General features: G+C 40.7%; 1 protein-coding gene across 3 annotated transcripts in view; it reads left to right on the forward strand.

The window, feature by feature from the left end:
• Positions 1 to 22,142, forward strand: part of ptprk (protein tyrosine phosphatase receptor type K) — a 553,573-nt gene that overhangs the window by 366,953 nt on the left and 164,478 nt on the right. For all 3 annotated transcript variants that reach the window (XM_068025166.1, XM_068025170.1, XM_068025171.1), the window contains exons 9-11: positions 1,036 to 1,135; positions 16,525 to 16,798; positions 19,857 to 19,893. In XM_068025166.1, coding sequence (XP_067881267.1) covers positions 1,036 to 1,135; positions 16,525 to 16,798; positions 19,857 to 19,893 — 411 coding nt within the window. The remainder of the gene's footprint in view (positions 1 to 1,035; positions 1,136 to 16,524; positions 16,799 to 19,856; positions 19,894 to 22,142) is intronic.

The raw sequence follows: 22,142 nt of genomic DNA on the forward strand, positions 1-22,142 counted from the left end.
TGGGGCAAAAGAGCATATAACAGTTTAAAAATTACTTCCCCATTCATCTATTATCATATTTTCCTTCATATAATTCTACGTAGGATAAAAGTACAATGTTACTTTTCTATGACTCTCATAAGATTGTAGTTTATAGAATTTACATTGTAATAATTCCAGTGTTTTTTATCCATTTCCTTGATAAAGTTCTAAATGGTTCGAGAAAGAGCATTTAAAAAGTAGGAAGACATATTGTACTTTACTAATATAAAAGCAAAATACTGCAGATGCTGGAAATCTGAAATAAAAACAAGATATTGTACTTTACATTGGGTTATTCGAAAATGTATAGCAGTGTAACCACTTAATATGCTTTGTATGCTTATTTTTACCATATAATATCTGAAACAATCTTCCCCTATTTCCGCAAAATTATTTCAATACAGATTTAAAAATTTATTTTTAAATTTGTAAACTATAATGATGTACCAATGGAATGTCATGATTCCAGTATGTGACGAGTTCTTAATGTCAGTTGTGTTATGGGGGAAGCATCAAACAAAGACTAATTTTCCCAGTGGGAAGAAGATTGCAATTATTTTCCCTAGCAGCTTTCATGTACTTGCCCAGCTGCTTTATGGTGATAGAATGAAAGGAGGAAGAAATTTTTATTCCATTCCCTAGAGAAAAAATATGCTTACAATATTTAATACTGGATTTTGGCACATTTCTATCTGCAAGGACTTTGAGTAGAACCGTTGAAATTTGCGGCTTTTTTTAGCTTTCCAAAATTTTTCACAATAATCTGCATCTTATGGACAGTGTTTAGGATTATATTTGTGTCTCCCACCTTTTCCTGGTTACATAGTCCCCTTTACTGGCCTAATCCATACACATGAGCCAGTTTCTATGTGTAAGCCAACAACATCCATCTCCATGTCTAGAGCATTTTCCTCAACTCCGCGACCATCTCTATTTTATCTGATGTGTTTCCTGACATTATCTTCAATTCTATGTTCCTTTTGAATTTGTTTTTTTTTACTTAAATCTCAACAGCTCCGACTCTACCTGACTATGAAGATGCAACTCTTAATGAAACAGCAACCACAATAACTGTCATGCTGAGACCTGCACAGGCTAAAGGTGCTCCAATCAGGTAAATTTACAAGCAGCAAACTGTTTCTTCGTCAGATTGCCAAGCTGCTGACTGCTAATATAGTTCTTCATTTTCATGTGATATTCAGTTGACAATGCTGTCAAAAGGTTTGTTTACTCAGTTAACTACAGGTCTATTTTGTAGACTTTGCCTAACAAGAGTATTGTCTTCAGGGATTTAGTAACTGAGGCCCTGAGTGTTCCACATGTCTACTCCACTTAAGTAACTTTTTACTGCTACTACCATTTTATTTTGAGTCCTCTCCTGATTTTATTGAAATAATAAGCTTGAAGGTTTTTTTAATTAATTTGAAGCAAACTTTAGGTTTCCAAAGTGTAATGAGTCAGTTACCACACAGGCCGTTTCTACAAATCATGAAGAAATTAGAGGGACTAGAACAAGTGGAGGGAGAAGAAAGTTAATGAATGCAAACTATATGACCTCGTCTCTCATAAGTGCCCCCATTAGAAATCATGTAGTACCTATTAAATTTTACTTGGCCTGTCTCTGAGGTTTACTCTTATATTCCATGTAACATTAATTTTGAGTGACATTTGCTTGTCGTCTTATCAAAAGATTAATGAGGAGTAATTTGTTGACTTCAGTATTTTCATGCAGCCACTAATGTGTCTGATACTCCACTTTGCAGACACAGTTCTTGATTTTTGGCTTCCAGCTCATTAAATTTAATGTTGCTAAATTTGATTCATCCCCAATTTGTTAAAAAAGATCAAACAAATTGTTTGTTACTATCTGTAGTGAAACAGTTTATTTGCATTAGTAATTTTCTCCAGAACGTATAGTGAAAAAATATTTTATGCAAGGGTGGGGTTTATAAACCATACTTTTGATTTTTGATTTCTGACTGATAATTATATAAGCCCTTATTCATAGTGACAGGACAGTTTTTCCTCTGCAACCTCTAGGGATGCTATTAGTGTTCCTTTACTGATTGGTAAAGCAATACTTCCTGCAACTCATTTAAAACTCATGAAAGTCACATTTCAGGGGAAATGGCAGTCAAGAGTAGTTTTTAAACTCGAACCTTCATCAGGAAGTGACAAAGTGATGATATGAGCCCATCCTCCGGTGAATCGATAGGAGCAATGGACTTGCATGTTTTATGGAGAGTTACACCACCCACGTCATTAGAGGAATTTCTGATTATCTGCTATTTGCCTAGAAAGGACGCAGATTTATTTTGGCAGTTGCTTGTTAATTTTTTTTGGAACTGAATATTTTAAAATTGTTTTGGTCTGCAAACATGATCTAAGTCTTATCAAAAAGAGGCTGAAAGAGTAATTTAACTGTGTTTCCTTGCTGCAGCAGGCAATAGACCATCTGCTTCAGTAATTTGTGATGGTTCATCATTTTGAACCGTATAGCAGTGAGATGGTCTATTTTAGTGGACTGGACAGATTTCTGTCCATCTGTGCCCATGTTACGGTATGTCACTTATATTTTAGATCTGGATAGCTTCAAGCAAAGATGGTTGCTATGTCAAGGTCATAAGGTATATACGTGTCTCCGTGCATTCTGTCTCCAGTTAGATGACAACTGTAGATTACTGCTGCAAGCGGTAATTATGTTGTACCTTATGCCAGTGAATCTTATGGAGCAATTTGTGAACAGAATTTTCATTCTAAACTTGTCTGAATAAAGGTATTGTCAGTAGAAATATTTGCTGTCGGTAAATACTTGTAAAGAGGCTAAATATAAAATGTGTTTGGAGACCCAAGGTAATGTCAGAAATATTTGACCTTGATCATGTATATGAGTCCTATTTTGCATGTCTGTGTTTCATGTATTTAAGCAATTCCCATTCAGAAAAGCTGAAAGTAGCCAACACATGATTTTCCCCAGAGTGATTACAATCAGGTTTCATCAAATCCTTTCATAATTTTTAGAAAAATGTGTTATGTTAATAAATAACGCTTTCCCTTGGCATTCTAATGTTTCTTACTCCTATATTCACTGGTGCTATAGGCCCTGATCTTAACCCCACTTGTCCAACAGGAATGTGTGTGGGCAGGTGTAGTGGGAGATTGGGGGGCCTCGGGACAGATGGCTGTGTTACACAAAGTCCACCTTTACTCCCCATTTCAAGTCAATGGAGAGTAAAATCAGGCGTGGTGTAGAGCAAACATTCGACTCGAACCAAGCACATTCTTGTCTGCCATGTTGGGATAAAATTAGGGCTAAGTATGTAATTGGCTCCTGCTGCTCAGGCACCATTTCCTTCCCCTTCAAAATAGCCATTAGCACCTCTTCCTGAAGAACCCAACCTCAACCTCTTATCCTCTCCAACTACAATCTGATCTCTAACTTTCCTTTCATCTTTGCACATGCTTTATTCATCAGCACCATGCTCATCTTTCCCATAATTCACTATTCACATCACTCCCATCCACCCTGGTTAAAATCAACAACAACACCCTTTGTGATTTTGACTGTAGCACCTTACCAGGAGGCCACCCTCCTTGGCCTCTCTATGGCATTCAACACAATCAGCTACTCCATCCTGCTTTATACTGAACATCAACGGGGCTGTCTTCATTTGGTTTTCCTCTCCCGCAAAGTCTTCACCATGGTGTCCTCACATTCCATTTGTTACTCCCTTCTTTTCCTGGTTACATGGTATCACCAAATTCTGTGCTACACCATGTCCTGCTTAATTCATCATCCGGTACTCCACTGGCTCCTTATTACGCAGCATACTGAATTCAAAATCCTCAGCATTTATTTGCAAATTTTTCTATGCTTTCATCCCTCCCTGCATGTGCAACCTCCTCCAATCATATGTCCCAGCTCAAACTCTGCAGTCCACTGATTCTGGCTTTCTGCAAATCCCACCCTTCCTTTGTTACACCATGAGTGGCACAGTCTTCAGTTATCTTCACTTTTTACTCCGCAACTTCCTCCCTAAACTCCTCTAGCTCACCATATTTCTCTCTGCTTACAAATGCCTCCTCAAAATCTATCCTTATGACCTCTTCTATTCGTGCTTAGTGTGCACTTCTGTGAAGGTCCTTAGGAACATTTTATCATGTTGAAAGCACTATATAAATGCAAGATGTTTAACCCCGTTTCCACATTTATCTGGCTTGATATCTACAATTGAGGGAGTGGATGGCTTGCACTATGGATGCCACCAATGCTGCCAGAATGCAGGAACTAGCCGGACACCTACCTTCGATCGATTTGAGTCTCCACTCAACATCATATTTGATGTGGCTCCTTTTGTGCACTAAGGAGAATAAGAAATGCAAGTTCATCCATCCCCACTGTGTGATGTTGAATGCAACACTAAGGGTACTGCACAGCCCCATTTTTTTTGAGATTCAAATTATTTGTTCCGACTTTAGATTAAATGACATGAAAATTCAATTGTGCCTGGAAAAGAAAAACACAAAAGAGGCCACCTGAAATTGATGCTCCCAACTCATTATAATGAGTGCAGCCAGCTATTAATTGACTGGATGTTGGAGTTTGGTGGAGGGCGGGGTGCAGAAATTGAACATCTCTGGTGCCACTTAAAGGCAGTGCGCACCTTTAGAAGGGGACGTGTACTCTGAAAACAACAGGGATCGTTTTTAAGGAATGAAATGGCAGTGAGATCTTCAGAACAGGCCATCGGGCTCTCCATTGTTGCTTTGGAAATCCTGGATCAGGTGGTGGGCAGGTCCTGTCTAGGCAGCGCCTTTGTTATCAATGGGAAGAGGTCAGAGAGAAGGTCAACATTAGGAGCTCAGCTCATGGCTGCAATGCTGGAAAACGTTCAACAACCTCATCAGAATTGACAAGGTAAGAATGTTGATCTCTTACACTCAATACTTCCCTCCCCCACTTCCCTTTTCTCTTGTAATTACTGCACCTCAGTTCTCTACATCTGCTTCTTCTCATACTCTCTCATTCACCACAGTTGTGACCCTCATTTCCTCATAATTCAACATTTGATATGAAACTTCCAGCCATCAAACATGACAGATGCATTCCCCAAGCCTCGCACAAGATTGGCACTAAAAATCCCTTCCTCCTAGCAGAAAAAGGATGTACCCAATCTGTCCCAGGGGGTTGTCATTGGTGAAGGTTGGAACTACCTTCACACCCTTTCCCTCATGGAAGAAAAAAGTGCTGGCCACCAAGAGCAGAGTGAGAGTCATGGCCATGATGCGTAACAACATGTTCTTTTGTTTACTAAAGAAGTTGAAGAGCTTGTCAAGAGGAAGAAGAAGGCTTATGTTAGGATGAGACGTGAAGGCTCAGTTAGGGCGCTTGAGAGTTACAAGCTAGCCAGGAAGGATCTAAAGGGAGAGATAAGAAGAGCAAGGAGAGGACACGAGAAGTCATTGGCGGATAGGATCAAAGAAAACCCTAAGGCTTTCTATAGGTATATCAGGAATAAAAGAATGACTAGAGATAGGTTAGGGCCAATCAAGGATAGTAGTGGGAAGTTGTGTGTGGAATCGGAGGAGATAGGGGAAGTGTTAAATGAATATTTTTCGTCAGTATTTACAGTGGAGAAAGAAAATGTTGTCGAGGAGAATACTGAGATACAGACTACTAGGCTAGATGGGATTGAGGTTCACAAGGAGGAGGTGTTAGCAATTTTGGAAAGTGTGCAAATAGATAAGTCCCCTGGGCCAGATGGGATTTATCCTAGGATTCTCTGGGAAGCCAGGGAGGAGATTGCAGAGCCTTTGTCCTTGATTTTTATGTCGTCATTGTCGACAGGAATAGTGCCGGAAGACTGGAGGATAGCAAATGTTGTCCTCTTGTTCAAGAAGGGGAGTAGAGACAGCCCTGGTAATTATAGACCTGTGAGCCTTACTTCGGTTGTGGGTAAAATGTTGGAAAAGGTTATAAGAGATAGGATTTATAATCATCTTGAAAAGAATAAGTTCATTAGCGATAGTCAGCACGGTTTTGTGAAGGGTAGGTCGTGCCTCACAAACCTTATTGAGTTTTTTGAGAAGGTGACCAAACAGGTGGATGAGGGTAAAGCCGTGGATGTGGTGTATATGGATTTCAGTAAGGCGTTTGATAAGGTTCCCCACGGTAGGCTATTGCAGAAAATACGTAAGTATGGGATTGAAGGTGATTTAGTGCTTTGGATCAGAAATTGGCTAGCTGAAAGAAGACAGAGGGTGGTGGTTGATGGTAAATGTTCATCCTGGAGTATAGTTTCTAGTGGTGTACCGCAAGGATCTGTTTTGGGGCCACTGCTGTTTGTCATTTTTATAAATGACCTGGATGAGGGTGTAGAAGGGTGGGTTAGTAAATTTGCGGATGACACGAAGGTCGGTGGAGTTGTGGATAGTGCCAAAGGATGTTGTAGGTTACAGAGGGACATAGATAGGCTGCAGAGCTGGGCTGAGAGATGGCAAATGGAGTTTAATGCGGAAAAGTGTGAGGTGATTCACTTTGGAAGGAGTAACAGGATTGCAGAATACTGGGCTAATGGGAAGATTCTTGGTAGTGTAGATGAGCAGAGAGACCTTGGTGTCCAGGTACATAAATCCCTGAAAGTTGCCACCCAGGTTAATAGAGCTATTAAGAAGGCATATAGTGTGTTAGCTTTTATTAGTAGGGGGATCGAGTTTAGGAGCCACGAGGTCATGCTGCAGCTGTACAGAACTCTGGTGCGGCCGCACCTGGAGTATTGCGTGCAGTTCTGGTCACCGCATTATAGGAAGGATGTGGAAGCTTTGGAAAAGGTGCAGAGGAGATTTACTAGGATGTTGCCTGGTATGGAGGGAAGGTCTTACGAGGAAAGGCTGAGGGACTTGAGGTTGTTTTCGTTAGAGAGAAGGAGGAGAAGAGGTGACTTAATAGAGACATATAAGATAATCAGAGGGTTGGACAGGGTGGATAGTGAGAGCCTTTTTCCTCGGATGGTGATGGCAAACACGAGGGGACATAGCTTTAAGTTGAGGGGTGATAGATATAGGACAGATGTCAGAGGTAGTTTCTTTACACAGAGAGTAGTAGGGGCGTGGAACGCCCTGCCTGCAACAGTAGTAGACTCGCCAACTTTAAGGGCATTTAAGTGGTCATTGGATAGACATATGGATGAAAATGGAATAGTGTAGGTCAGATGGTTTCACAGGTCGGCGCAACATCGAGGGCTGAAGGGCCTGTATTGCGCTGTAATGTTCTATGTTCTAACACTGGAGGTGACAACGCAGGGTTTGTCACCACATTCTTTCTTTCTGTTCTTGACCTTGCCGTACTCACTCTGCATGACAAACTGTAGCTATTTTCAGCAGTGACCTCTTTCTCTGCTCTCCCATCACAGTGAAAGCTAAACTTTTTTCTTCTCTCTTATTTCAGGAGCTGGAAATGTTGAGATGCTTCTGCCGCTTCAGGGAGAGGAGACCAGTCATTCTGAAGCTGCACTGTGTTACGACCGAGGCAGGAGGAGTGCACTGTTTTTTCTAGTTCCGCTTCTCCACAGGTCACAACAGATATTTAAATGTTTATCCATTTACCAATACGGTCAATCATAGACTCTATTTTCATCCCAGAATAAAATACACCAACCAGGTTTCTTTAATAAACAACAAAATTATCAGTTTATTATAAAATAAGACATAATCAGTAACAAAGAAAAGCATTAACACACAGATTGAAATATTAAAGTTCCCTTTTTACCTTAGCCCCTCACACACACACATATATACTAATTCTTGAAGAAAAAGAGAAGGTATGGAAAGATGTCATTGTCCCTTTTTGATTTGGTGTCCCAAATACATGTGGACGGCTGTCACTTTCTAGAGCAGTTCTTTTCAGGCAACGTTGAGGATCAGTTTGGCAGGCTTGTCAGAAGAAATGCAGCATCAGTTTCTCTATTTCTTAAACTTGATTCTCAGGAAATTCTCAAAGAGATGGAACAAGGTGCTGATGATGACTGCTCTCTTGGCTGGTTTTCTCCAACTGCCTTCAAAACAGTTCACACACCAACGCACTATCCAAAGCGAAACGGAAAACAATATCTCAAGAGACAAGCCTCCTGACCCCTATAAATCTTGACCTGTCATTTCTCTGTAAACATCTGCCCCACGTCAAAAAGCCCCTGCTGGGTATTTTACTGAAGACAGGTGACTTCCAGTAAACGTTGTTTTCAAACAAGACACCTCAGTGTCCTTTCAGTGACCCCAGTGAAAGAAACATTCATGGAATCCTTTTCAGTTTTCGCAGATAAAACAATGTCCATAATTCTAAAATAAAAGCAAAATACAGCGGATGCTGGAAATCTGAAATAAAAACAAGAAATGTTGGAAATACTCAGCAGGTCTGGCAGTATCTGTGGAGAGAATAGCAGAGTTAACGTTTCAGGTCAGTGACCCTTCTTCAGAACTAGCAAATATTAGAAATGTAAAAGGTTATAAGCAAGTAAAGCAGGGGTGGGGGGGAGGGCAAGAGATAACAAAGGAGAAGGTGTAAGTCGGACAAGGTCACAGAATAGCTGACCAGAAGGTCGTGGAGCAAAGGCAAACAATATGTTAATGGTGTGTTGAAAGACAAAGCATTAGTACAGATAGGGTGTTAACAGACTGAAAATTGAACAGCCGCAAGTACAAACATGAAAAAAAAACAGTGAGTAAGCAAACTGAACAAACTAAGATGAAATAAAATAAACTGAAGACAAAAAAAATTTTAAAAAGGAAAAAGAAAAAAATAACTGCAAATAAAAGTAAAATGGAGCCCATCATGCTCTGAAATTATTGAACTCAATGTTCAGTCCGGCAAGCTGTTGTGTGCCTAATCGGTAAATGATATGCTGTTCCTCGAGCTTGCGTTGATGTTCACTGGAACACTGCAGCATTCCCATGAGAGCAGGTGGGAGTGTTGAAATGGCAAGCAACCGAAAGCTCAGGGTCCTGCTTGCGGACTGAGCGGAGGTGTTCCGCAAAGTGGTCACCCAGTCTGCGTTTGGTCTCCCCAGTGTAGAGGAGACCACATTGTGAGCAGCGAATACAGTATACTACATTGAAAGAAGTACAAGTAAATCGCTGCTTCACCTGAAAGGAGTGTTTGGGGCCTGGGATAGTGAGCAGAGAGAGGGCAGGTATTGCACCTCTTGTGATTGCAGGGGAAGCTGCCATGGGAAGGGGACAGGGTAGTGGAGGAGTGGACCAGGGTGTCACGGAGGGAACGATCCCTTCGGAATGCTGACGGGAAGGGAGGGGAAGATGCGTTTGGTAGTGGCATCACGCTGGAGGTGGCGGAAATGGCGGAGGATGATCCTTTGGATATGGAGGCTGATGGGGTGGAAAGTGAGGACAAGGGGCACCCTGTTGTGATTCTGGGAGGGAGGGGAATGGGTGAGGGTAGAGGTGCGGGAAATGGGCCGGACATGGTTGAGGGCCCTGTCAACCACAGTGGGGGGGATTCCTCGGTTGAGGAAAAAGGAAGACATATCAGAAGTGTTGTCATGGAAGGTAGCATCATCAGAGCAGATGCGTCGGAGACGGAGAAACTGGGAGAATGGAATGGAGTCCTTACAGGAGGCAGGGTGTGAAGAAGTGTAGTCGAGGTAGCTGTGGGAGTCAGTGGGCTTATAATGGATATTAGTAGACAGCCTATCACCAGAGATGGAGATAGAGAAGTCAAGGAAGGGAAGGGAAGTGTCGGAGATGGACCATGTAAAGGTGAGAGAAGGGTGGAAATTAGAAGCAAAGTTGATAGTTTTCCAGTTTGGGGTGGGAGCAGGAAATGGCACTGATACAGTCATCAATGTAGCGGAAAAAGAGTTGGGGGAGGGGCCCTGAGTAGGACTGGAACAAGGAATGTTCGACAGATCACAAAAAGACAGGCATAACTAGGACCCATGCGGGTTCCCATTGCAACACCTTTTACTTGAAGGAAGTGAGTGGAGTTGAAGGAGAAGTTGTTCAATGTGAGAACAAGTTCAGCCAGGCGGAGGAGGGTGGTGGTGGATGGGGACTGGTTGGGCCTCTACAAGGAAGAAGCGGAGAGGCCTCAAACCGTCCTGGTGGGGGATGAAGGTGTTGACAGATTGGACGTCCATAGTGAAGAGGAGATGGTTGGGGCCAAGAAAGTGGAAATTGTCAAAATAACATAGGGCGTCAGAAGAGTCACGGATGCAGGTGGGAAGAGACTGGACCAGAGGAGAAAAGATAGAGTCAAGATAGGAAGAAATAAGTTCAGTGAGGCAGGAGCAGGCTGACGCAATGGGTCTGCCGGGACAGTCCTGTTTGTGGATTTTGGAAAGGAGGTAGAAGCGGGCTTTCCGGGGTTGTGGGACTACGAGGTTAGGAGCTGTAGAGGGAAGTTCTCCCATGGAGATGAGGTCAGTGACAGTCCTGTGGACAGTAATTTGATGTTCGGTGGTGGGGTCATAGTCCAGAGGGAGGTAGGAAGAAGTGTCTGAGAGTTGGCGCTGAGCCTCTGCAAGGTAGAGGTCGGTACGCCATACAACAGCACCACCCTTGTGTGCAGGTTTGATGACCATGTCGGGGTTAGACCTGAGAGAACGGAGTGCCTCAAGTTCAGAGAGGGACAGGTTACAGTGAGTGAGGGGGGCAAAGAAATTGAGATGACCAATGTCGCGCCGACAGTTTTCAATGAAAAGATCAAGAGCGGGTAAGAGGCCAGGGGGAGGGGTCCAGGTAGAGGGAGAATGCTGGAGGTGGATGAATGGGTCTACTGATCGGGGGAAGGACTCCTGGTCAAAGAAGTGAGCCCAGAGGCAGATGCAACGGAAGAAGAGCTCAACGTCATGCCAAGCGCGAAATTCATTGAGGTGGGGGCATAAGGGAATAAAACTGAGAACTTTGCTGAGTACAGAACGTTCAGCGTCAGAGAGGGGGAGGTCAGAGGGTATAGGGAATACATGGCAAGGGGTCAGATCAGAAGGGGTGGGGTCAGAGGGAAGTGAAGGGGAAGAAGGATCTGGAAGGGCATTAGTCCCCATCAGCTGCTGGAGCTTGCGTTCCTTGAAACCTGAAAGGAAGAAAAAAAGTTTTTTGTTAATGCGTCGGATGAGACGAAGGATGAAATGAAACTGCGGAGTAGAACATCTCTGAGATAAGGTGAGACGGTGCTTCTGGAGAGAGAGGATCAGTGTGTGCATGTGGCGGCGCATCGCACTGAGTGTGGATCTCAGGATCCATAATTCTAAAATACATGAGCCCTCAAAAAAAACGAACAAATAATATATAAGCACCATCATAACGACTGTCCATCAATCTAACCCTGGAAAACACCAGCTCAGATACTGGAGTACAGGCCACTTTAAAGAGCAGGCTAGAGATGGGGTCTTCACGTGGTGCAGGAGTTAGGGCAGGGGGAATAGGACGCCAGAGGTGCCAGGTCTTCAGAAGACATCATTGTGTACTATCTCTGCAGCAGAGGGCTCGAATGCAGACTTTGAGAGCTGATGGCCATATACCATTAATTCTAAATGCACTGGCCAGCCTGCCAGTGAGCTAGTACACAATGGGTCAGAACATGGAGAAGTCCAGCTCCAACATGCGGGTGCACTCTCAAGGCTTCGAGCAGAGAATTGTGTCCCACTCTGACAGTGCACTTGTAAATGCTGCACAGTCAGCTGGACCAGACTGCCACGGTCGATGCTGAGAAGCTGTAGCCTGCAGCTGAGCCTTCAAGGCACACAACTGCTTTCCACGGATATCTGAATTGTCTTCAGTGGAGCAAAGGCAGCAAAGAGAACTGGTGCAGGATAAATTAATTGGTATTGCTGCCAGCAAACTGGGCACAGACCTGCATGATGCTATGCCAGGAGTCGTAAACAAGCTGTAGAGACTCAAATAACTTTCTATTCAGAAAGATGCCAGGATGATGATGGGCAGCATGCAAGGCCACGTCGACAGTTTGCACCCTGTGGAAGCCTAGTACACTGTTGTCATAACTCGCTCTATCCATAGGAACGAGCTGCACATGTTGTCATAGAGACCTCCCTGATATAGCGATGGACTGCAAACTGAGATGTCACTGATGTCATCTGCTGCATTCTGGAAGAAGTCTGTTGCATAAAAAGTAAGAGTCACAGTGGTCTCAACAGCTGTCCTTGCCGTAGTGCATGGTTCAAGTTGTGAATGCAGCTCAGTAATTGACCTTCTTTATGAAGCAAAAGCACCTTAGACATTGCCCCTCATTGAAGTTCAGATAAGAAAAAAGCTTCCTGAAGGGTCACTGTGGATATGATCTCCTGCACAGTGGTGCCCTCCTCCCTCTTCTGTGAGCTGCTCCTGCCTTTTCTCCTGACTTTGTTGCTACCCCTCATCCTGCAGCTCTAAAGGTAGCCCAAGGAAGCTGTCTGTGATGCCAGTAAAACCATTTAGTAGGCTAAAAGGACAGTGAAGCACCAACAAAAACTTATTCTGAGAAGTCAGAAACTTTCGCAGTCTGAAAACAGGCCCAAAAATGCCCTGCAGTTAACCAGTAGTCTCAAATGACTAACAAAATTAACCCATATGTTAAGGATGGATGAGCCTTTTAAATAACACTTCTGTTGGGCACTCCTTGTCTGTTAGTACCACAAATTGCTGGACAAGTTAATTACATGGCTGGTCAGGTGCTGGGGCAGTCCGATATCTCAAAATCTTATTTAAATATTTTAATCAGCAATTTTAAATAGTTCTGATGTGTGCCTTGGATGCCTACAAAACAGCCCAACCCTATATGGTGGGCAGCGCACCTCCAGCACATACTGAGCTCATGCATGCCACCAGCCGCCTCCTCAACCATATTGGATGCTTAGGCGCCCCTTTCCGCTTGGAAAAAGGAGCACATCCCATCAAATTTCTAGGCCCATCTGTCTTTTGAGAAAGCTGTATTGTTTAATTTTGCATGATGTAATTGTTAGTATTTTGTGGAACCAAACTGAAGTCGCTGTGCCTTCTAGCAGTGAAGAAAATAGAGTTGGAAAACCACTATGTAAGAAGGGAAATTGCACAATATGTATTGAACCCTTTAAAACTGGCTGTCTAAGGTAATTCTCCACATAGCAGCAAGAGTAAATTGGAGCCAGGATTGCTTCCTAGTAGGTGGCTCAAGGGCAACATTGATCTTGAAGCAGTTGCCTGCCTGTCTTCCTTCTTGATCACTGGCAATGATTGCTCCAAAGAGACTGGAAATGAAGGGAGAAAACAATATAAGAAGCAAAGGGTATGATATTTACTTTCACAACAGTCAGAAATACCTAGGAACAAGAATTATATATGTTTTGTTTCAGTGACTTCCATTTCAAACAATCTAAATCCTACTACTGTAAATATTACAGAACTGCCACAGGTTTATGCTGGCTTAAATATGGTATAACTGAAGGAGTCCTTGAAATCTTTCATTATTTGATTCAGATCAGTTTCAGATATCTTTAGCAGTTCCAGTTAAGTGCAGTATAGATTGTTGAAGCAAATAGTATCACAGGGTGCCAATAAAATTAAATGAATAATTCAAAATATATACAAAAAAATCAATATCTAAATTTGAACTATGTCGTGTTAGAAACTGCTTCTAGCTGCTACACCACTCAACAAAATTACTGAACTGTTCAGATAATGTAAAAGAAATCTGTTGCCAAGATTGTCATGGCTACTGAGGTAAAGCTCAAGTGATGAGGATGGTTTCTGCATAAGTGTACTTAAAGCAATTTTCCTTTTTATAATAAAGCTGCGAGATCTCTATTATTTGATGTTTAGCACAATTTTTGCTGTGATTTGATAAATGTGCTGGCAACATCTAATAATTGGATATTAATGCTGAATCAACTCCTATTTTATGTTATTGAAAGCTTTGCTTGTTCAGGTCTGAGTTTGAAATGTCAGTTTTACCCAAAGTGGTTCAAGTGTTCAGTGGACAGTAACCTCAGTTACACTAATTAACCTTACAAATGTTTTGAAGAGCAAATTGCCTTTTCCCAGCACAATGCTAGAAAACTGACTAAGAATGAAGAGGTTCTAGAGACTAGAATCGACTTTGCAGGAGGTGGGGTATCAATGGGTGCATGCAGGTGGCCCAGAAGCAGCTGAGCAAGTCCCAACAGGAAAAGTTAGTGCTCTCCAAAATTGCAAATAGCAGGGTTTGCAGAAGGTTCAAGTAGGCATCTCAAAGCATCACGCTTCACACCCACGATGACAATGGTGACAGGAGGTAAATCCCAAAGGCAATGACGTTGAAGTTGGGTAATTTTGGGTAGAGGAAGCAGGCAAAAGGTGAGGGAGTTTAAGCCTGTGGAAGAAGCAACAGATTAAACTAATTTTTAAAAAGACTTGCATTCAAAAACCTATAGGAACAAAGACATTACAAATAAATATAGTATTAACTACATAGCCACCTTGTCACATTTTTCTTTTTTATTTGTTAATTTTATTTTAGTTTGTTTCTACTGTTCCTACCCACTGTTTTTTTTATGTTTGTGCTTCGGGCCAGGGCTGTTCATTTTACTGTCAATTGACACCTCCTTTGTACTAATGCTTTGTCTTTCAGCACACCATTAACATACCATTTGCCTTTGTTCCATGACCACCTGGCCGGTTATTCTGTGACCTTGTCCTGTCAACAGCTTCTCTTTTGTTATCTTTTGCCCCACCCTCGCTTTACTTGCTTAAAACCTTTTACATTTCTAATATTTGTCAGTTCTGATGAAAGGTCACTGACCTGAAACATTAACTCTGCTTCTCTCTCCAGAGATGCTGCCAGACCTGCTGAGTATTTCCAGCATTTCTTGTTTTTATAACACACAAGACCTGGTTAGGCCAGTTTAGTCACATGACTAACTGGCTATTTTTTGAATTTGCCACAGAGTGTTTGAAACTCAAAGTTGTTTACTCCTGGACTGAGAACACCTCTCTCCTGTCTGCTCTCATCTCTCTCTCACCAGCTTCGGAAACCATTCAAGACATATGAACCCCAAGAGAGAAAAGTCTCCTACTGTGAACAAGGTTTAAGAAGAATACTGGGCCCCAACGAAAAGCAAGACTACCTACAATCAAGGACTACAGCGAGCTCGAAGCACAGTAAAAAAAAAAAAACCCTCTTCAGAGATTGCCTGAAACCTCTCCATTTTATTTTTCTTCTCTTTTCTGTCCCTATTTGCATGTGCGTATCGCATGTGCATGCCAGCGTGGGGCGCAGCGTGTATCTGTAGGTGTTAACCAAATTAGTGTTCAAGTTTTAATAACATTTCACTTTTCTTCTTTAAAACTAAGAAAGCCTGTTTATGCTTATTTCTTTGCCTTATAATTGGAAAGTGGTGAACAAGGATTCACCAAGGGGGAGCTCAAAACACAGTGTGTTTAAAATTAAACCCTGTTACAGTAAGACTACATGTAGGCGTGTGTGTGTGTATGTATATATATATATATTCTTGTAATTAAAATTTATAAACCATAATTTGCATCACATGTGATATATAGCATCTAAGTGAAAAGATTGAAAAAATGTTAAAATTGAAGCTCACTGCCCAATTATAGTAAGACAAAAACTTAACTTGCCTTGCACTTAAAGGGTGAAATAATCTCATAATTTGGAACACGAGGGAACTTTATAAACTCATCAGCTAGATTTTAAAATGATATATAGATTACATAAAATCCAGGTGAAAGTGCCCAGATTGCTTCAGTGGGTAAATCCCCTGTACATCCAGTCATTATCACATTGCTATTAGTGGGAGCTTGCTGTGCGCAAATTGGCTACTGCATTTCTTACATTACAACGATGACTACACTTCAAAACTACTTCATTGGCAGTAAAGCGCTTTGGGACATCCTGTGGTCGTGAAAGGCATTATATAAATGCAAGTCTTCTCTTTCATTCTTTATACTATGCTATTGACCCATGTCCATGATATAGCTACAGTCTGATGCATGGGGATGCTAATTTGAGCTTTGTGCGCCTGAGCTAGAGAGAGGGGAAGGAGGCGGTGGCTGGGTGGGGATAGGGTCCATTAGAGGAATAAACCAGGGGGCCATTTCTTGATAAATATTGAGTGACACCTGGTGAAAAGTGCAAGTACATGGATTTGGATAAGGGTAAAATTGCTTGACTAATTTCCCTTCCCCATGTTTGAGTTGTTTGAGATGCCGTAGAGCTGTGCTACCTTTGTGTAAGGGTCAGAAGATTCTTGTGTGTTGATCACTGTTGAGTGGTTTCGCCTATTATTTTTACAACAATTTTACAGGAATGGGCTTTTTTTGAGAATCCAAAGATACTTTTTATAGATTTTTTAATTATATGAGATGTTTTATTTTCTTCTTCACCAAAAGCTGTATCATATTTTACATGCCAGAAAATGATTGTTTTGAACTGCGAATGGAAAATTGAAAAATATTTACAGCCTATAAAACAAAAAAAATTGTGAACACATTGATAAACTAAACTTTGTATTTATTGTTTCATAGTGCCTACCAAGTTGTCGTTGAAGACTTGAATTCTCGCAGATCTAAAAGGGAGGCCAGCACAGCAGAGTGCTTCCAGATTCCAGTCACCTATCAAACTGCTGCAGCTCGAGGGTCACCATACTATTACGCTGCAGAACTTCCTCCAAGTGGAGTTTCTGAACAAACTCCTTTTACAGTGGGTGACAATAAAACCTACAATGGTTTTTGGAATCCTCCTTTGGCCCCCAGAAAGGGATATCACATACACTTCCAAGCTGTGAGCAGTGTTGAAAAGGTGAGTGGTCTGCATCAATGATTAAAAAATTTCACTTTGTCTGATCCTTTGCTGTAATTTCTGAGTGAATTTTGTCTCTGCATACGACCTTGCCATTTATGATACACATTTGTTTAGATGCCAGGTGACAAAACCCTTGAAAGTTTTTGAGTAGATTAAAGCTAATATATTCAAGACAACACAGAAAATGATTCCATGAACCATTTCCATGCTTTCTTAACTTGCTAATATCAACATCATTACCTCTTGGTTATGCCCTCTTCGGACAAAATTGAACATATGAATATTTGATATTACTGTAAAGATCAGCTACAATTAAAACTTGTAAGTCAATATACATCACCGGAAGAGTTTTGTTCAATGGAATGTCACAAGATTCATTCTTGATAGAAAAAAAAAGTAAAAATATTCAAGAAATTACATGGTAGTTAAAGTTTCTTTTCAAAATGAGTGGCAAGAGTTGCATTCTAATTAAATAGGTCACCTTTGATGCAGTGTAAGTACAATTCTAAATGGATAAAGCTAAAGTTACCCTTGCTTAGTACAGCTAATATTAAATGACAAAATCTGCCTCTTTGCAATTTCTTAAAAAAACAGCCATGCTTTGACTTATAAACTTATACCTGGTTCTATCTCAGTCAGGAAAATTACATAACAATTAACTATTGCATGTGCTTCTAGGCATGAGTAATTTTATAGTTCATAAATTATACACATGCCAGATAATCAGAACAGCATGACAAATATGAGCAACGGATGTAATTTTTTTGATGTATTTTGTTTTTATTTAATATTTTGAATTAGAGAATATATTTTGTAAAATGCTGATGACCGTGTAAGTAGATAGGTTTGAGGTACCCTTACTTTGTTGCTTGTTTCACCTATGACTCAACCAAGAGGAAGAGAAAAGTACAATAGGAGGTAGTTTATTCCTACATTTCTGTGGAATTTGAATTTCTTAGTAGTGAAAGTTTTTCTCTATCTCTCTCTCTCATTCTCCTAAATAAGTCTTAATCCAGTTCTTAATGAACAAAGATCCAAGAGCCAGAGCATCTTATGATTTGGTCTGAATGCCCAAGCTAGTTCTGTGGGAAACAGAAAAGGTGAAGTGTGGTGGTAATTTATTTTATTCAACGTTGGGGTCAAGCATTGAGACCACAAATTTGCTTGGGCATTCTCCTGATTCGTCACTGTAATTTTAGCAGGATATTGGCGATAACCCCAGATTGAGTAAATTGGGTTTCTGCAGATATTATGGTGGCCAATTGGCAGAAACTCGAGGAGAAAAAATTTGTTTTGCTGTGGTCGGTAAACCTTTGTTTAATGATAGAGAAGTTTAATGTATTCTCAATTCTGATCTGCACAACACTGCTATATAATGAAATATTTCTTTTCTAACTCCATCCTCATCCCACCTTCCTGAGCACCAGGCATCACTCTACATTTGATAATGTCATGCACCAAATTTATTTTCTGCAATAAATTATACAGCATGATTTATAAAACAAAATTAAAATACCGTGGATGCTGGAAATCTGCAACAAAAACAAAAAATGCGGGAAGTACTGAGCAGGTCAGGCAGCATCTGTGGAGAGAAAAACAGAGTTAACGCTTCAAGTCAATGATCTTTCATCAGATCGTGATTTATACAAATCCTTTAGCACAGAGACAAGGGGAAGCATTAAAGATTTGATAAAGCACATTGAAATGGGCATATTGTTGATTTTGTTGTTTGTACATTAGTAGATAATCTCTTTTCCATTTTTTTCATGGTACAGGTGTTCCTTTGTTACTGGTAGGCATTGATTTACCTGTAGCATTGGTTTAGTAAATCCACGTTGATTATCTACATTTTGAAGTGTATGTAAAAATTAGGGGAACAGACCAAGATTAAGCTAGTTCTGGATAGAGATTTAGTCACAGATTTTCCACCCATGGGTGTGGGCCACCCATTATGTTGATATTAATCGTGTAGCTTCTAGTGGAACATGGGTATGAGTTCCATCCCAATCAGAACGACTTACTTGGCACCCCAGCATAGTTTCTGGGTGGGGTTGTAAGTAGCACCTTCAAATGGGCCCCCCTGACTTGCATGTCAATTTATGACCAATCAGCTATGACAGTAGCTGATTTGAAGGCTCTGGTTAATAGCTTAAATTCACAATATTTCAGTCATTTTAAACCATTTTTATTAGTTTGTTCTACTGGGTTCTCGTGAGATTTTGTACCTTTTTTGTTCTCCCTCTCCATCACTATTACTTGTACCAATGGGTTTCCCATTGGGAGTACCCCTATCTAAGTTGCTTGGAAGAAAATGAGGGGAGCCAATGGAGGGATGCCGGACCACCCTGGACAAGAAATGCTTTGTGGCCACCAATCAAGATCTTTGCAACCCAACTGCAGACAAAAGTGGCCGGACCTCACTTTGGCAAGCAATTAGTGCATGCAGCTGCCCCCCTTCCCAAATGATGCTCGGACAGCGGATCCAATATCACTATTAAGAAATGTGAATGTATGACTAATAATGTTGGATATTTCCAAAGAAATCTCCCAAAAAAGTTATGCTTTCAGTGGCACTGTATAAAAGTAAGTTCACCCGGGCTGCTGCTTCCTTTGTCTTTAGACTTAATGCCTGGAACTTGGGTTTCTATCCCTTCATTTATACCTGTAACTCATTCTTGTCTGTCACTCATTCCTCTCCCGCAACCTCAACCTGGGCAAAGGCTGTTATCAGGCTCAGGTAACTATTAAGGCTTCCAAAAATTATTCATATTTTCATTCTCCTATTGTGATAGTCCCTTTTAATTGGCTCTATCCCTTTAAATATAACACTTAGCAATTTTCCACTTCCACCACTGGTGCATGTCTGTACACAACTAAATAGGTACCTGAAGCTGTGCCAATAAACTGACCTTGTAAAATTGGGTTCAACATTTTTTAGTGAAGACTTAGTAAGTCCTTGCATTGTGAAGCACTTTTTTCTTCAGTTTTTGCCTGTACTTTTCTTTCCTTGTAAATAATGATTTATACCAAGAAAACCTTTTACTTGCATTTACAGGAGACAAAGACACAGTGTGTGAGAATTGCAACAAAAGGTAGGAATAGTGGTTTTAAAAAGCAAAAAAAAAATCCCCCAGCCTCCTTGAAAGCTAATTGAATGTGATAGTTTGATAAGACTTTATTTACTGGGAGTAGTCATACTGTTAGAAAATTATTCTGACTTGCGAATACTTATTTTTAAATGGGAGTATGCTTTGATTCTATATCACTCACCCACAGAGATACTGTGTATTGGCAGCCTGGAATTTAGGAGAAATTAAGAGCAGATTACTTTGTATTATTTTTGCGAGAGACCATTTTTTTTCATTGAACAGCTGGAGTATTAATAGTGAAAAGCAGATTGTAGGTTTATTGCAAAAGCTTCCTTTCCAGTCTCGACCTTTATCCAGTGTGCGCAATAAATGCGGGTAGATTTTGTTGGTGTCATTAATGAATAAAACTTGCATTAAGTATGCATGTGCTAGTTATCCCAGGAAAGGTTCTTAAATCTCACTGGGATTTAACTTTACATTTGAATGCTGCTTTAATGTACTAATTCATCAGAAGTCCAAAAATTGCTTACTGTTGTAAGCTAGTTTTGATGTATAGCCAAATATTTGCTCTTTTATATATTTCAAAATAAAATGCTTTCTAAAATTGAAGCCATCATACTGTGAACAACCCAAGATAAAATTTGGAAAATTCAAGTTCTGATCTACTCTATTCAGTGCTCCAGTCAGAGCAAAACAAAGTAATTAACTTCATATGATTGACCTTCTCTGTACTTTGATATTGGTAAGGCCTTGCAAAGTCCTGGTTTTCCATTTTTATTTGATTTCGACCATGGCAATTTGCATCCTTAATGCATAATTTTACTTCTTGTTCTTCGATACAAATGTTGTACAGGGAGTAAGGCAAATTATATAGACCAGCATAAGTGCATCCATGCCCTACCTGCCTTGACCATCCAAGCTTTATATATTGCACTTGCTGGGGCATTGCTTACAAATATCCATTATATTTTGCCTTTGGTATTAAAGGGGCATTGTCGCCTTGCAAGAAGGTTTTGCAAGACAACTCTCCCCTGTTTGTAAACAGGGTGTCTGCGATGACATCATCGCATCACCTCAAATATTGGAATATTTCTTAAATTTATTGTCATAAAAATCTGTTTCCGCACGATCTTGGATCATGATGGCTTTATTATGATGCAGGCTGTTCTTGCCAGTGCAGGAGTTACATTTGCCCAATAAATTTTCATCAAGGCGACAACACCCCTTTTAAATAGAGTTTGTGAATATTTTAATTTAGAAGTTAGTGTTGCTATAGATCAGGGGTTCTCAAACTTTTTAAGATTCGCCCCAATCCCCACCCTCTGTTGAGAAAGAAAATGTGATGCATCCCCAGATGTTGCTAGGTCAATATTAGTGGCTCGCACATTACCTTTCTTTCTAAGAGATAACTCTCCAGACAGCCATTATTGAATAGTACAGGAATAGCATGATAGGCCAGCTATATTAGAGATCAAGACAAAAAAGTAAAAATCTAACTGGGTCTCTTTTGGTCTTGCAAAATATGTAATTACATTGGAAATAAAACTATTTTATTCATTAAAATTGAAAAGGGCAAACTATTTTCACTTAATAGGTGAAAGATAACAGTAATGATGATCTAACCAAGAAAGATTGAATACACAGTGAAGATTAATTACCCGGGGTTGAGTTTCTGTTTTGGGTGCAATGGGGAAATTGTTGTCAAAATGTATTTGATATTTTGCTCGTTAGGTTAAGGGCCTGGATTTTGCAGTCAGCATCAAGCGAATGACTGTAGTTCGTTACACTTAGACTTTCCCACTGACAATCAATTAGCTTTTGCATTGTAACTTGCGGTAGCTTAAGAACCAAAACAGTGTGATGCATTCTATGGGGGATCTGTGACCTCTGTGGACAGGACAATCAACGGTGTTTCTCCTGAATCAATCAGATTTGAGAACCCTTACTGAGATATGCAAAGTCTAAACCAGGAAGTGTAAGTTAGAAAAGTGGATTTAAAGTCAAATCATGTACAGAAAGCGAAAGAGGGAAAGATGGACTGCAGCAGTTCAAGAAGGTGGCTCACCACCGCCACCTCAAGGGCAGTTAGGGAGGGGCAATAAATGTTGGCCTAGCCAGTGACACCCACATCCCATGAAAGAATAAAAAAGAGAGACTATATAAAGAAAAGTTTTTTAAAAGTTTAATTTTTTTAGATCTCCAACAATAATTAAAATCTGAAGGAATGGGACTCCACACTTTTAAATGTAAAT

The sequence above is a fragment of the Heterodontus francisci genome, chromosome 3 (genome assembly GCF_036365525.1).
Source record: "Heterodontus francisci isolate sHetFra1 chromosome 3, sHetFra1.hap1, whole genome shotgun sequence".
Lineage (NCBI taxonomy): Eukaryota > Metazoa > Chordata > Chondrichthyes > Heterodontiformes > Heterodontidae > Heterodontus > Heterodontus francisci.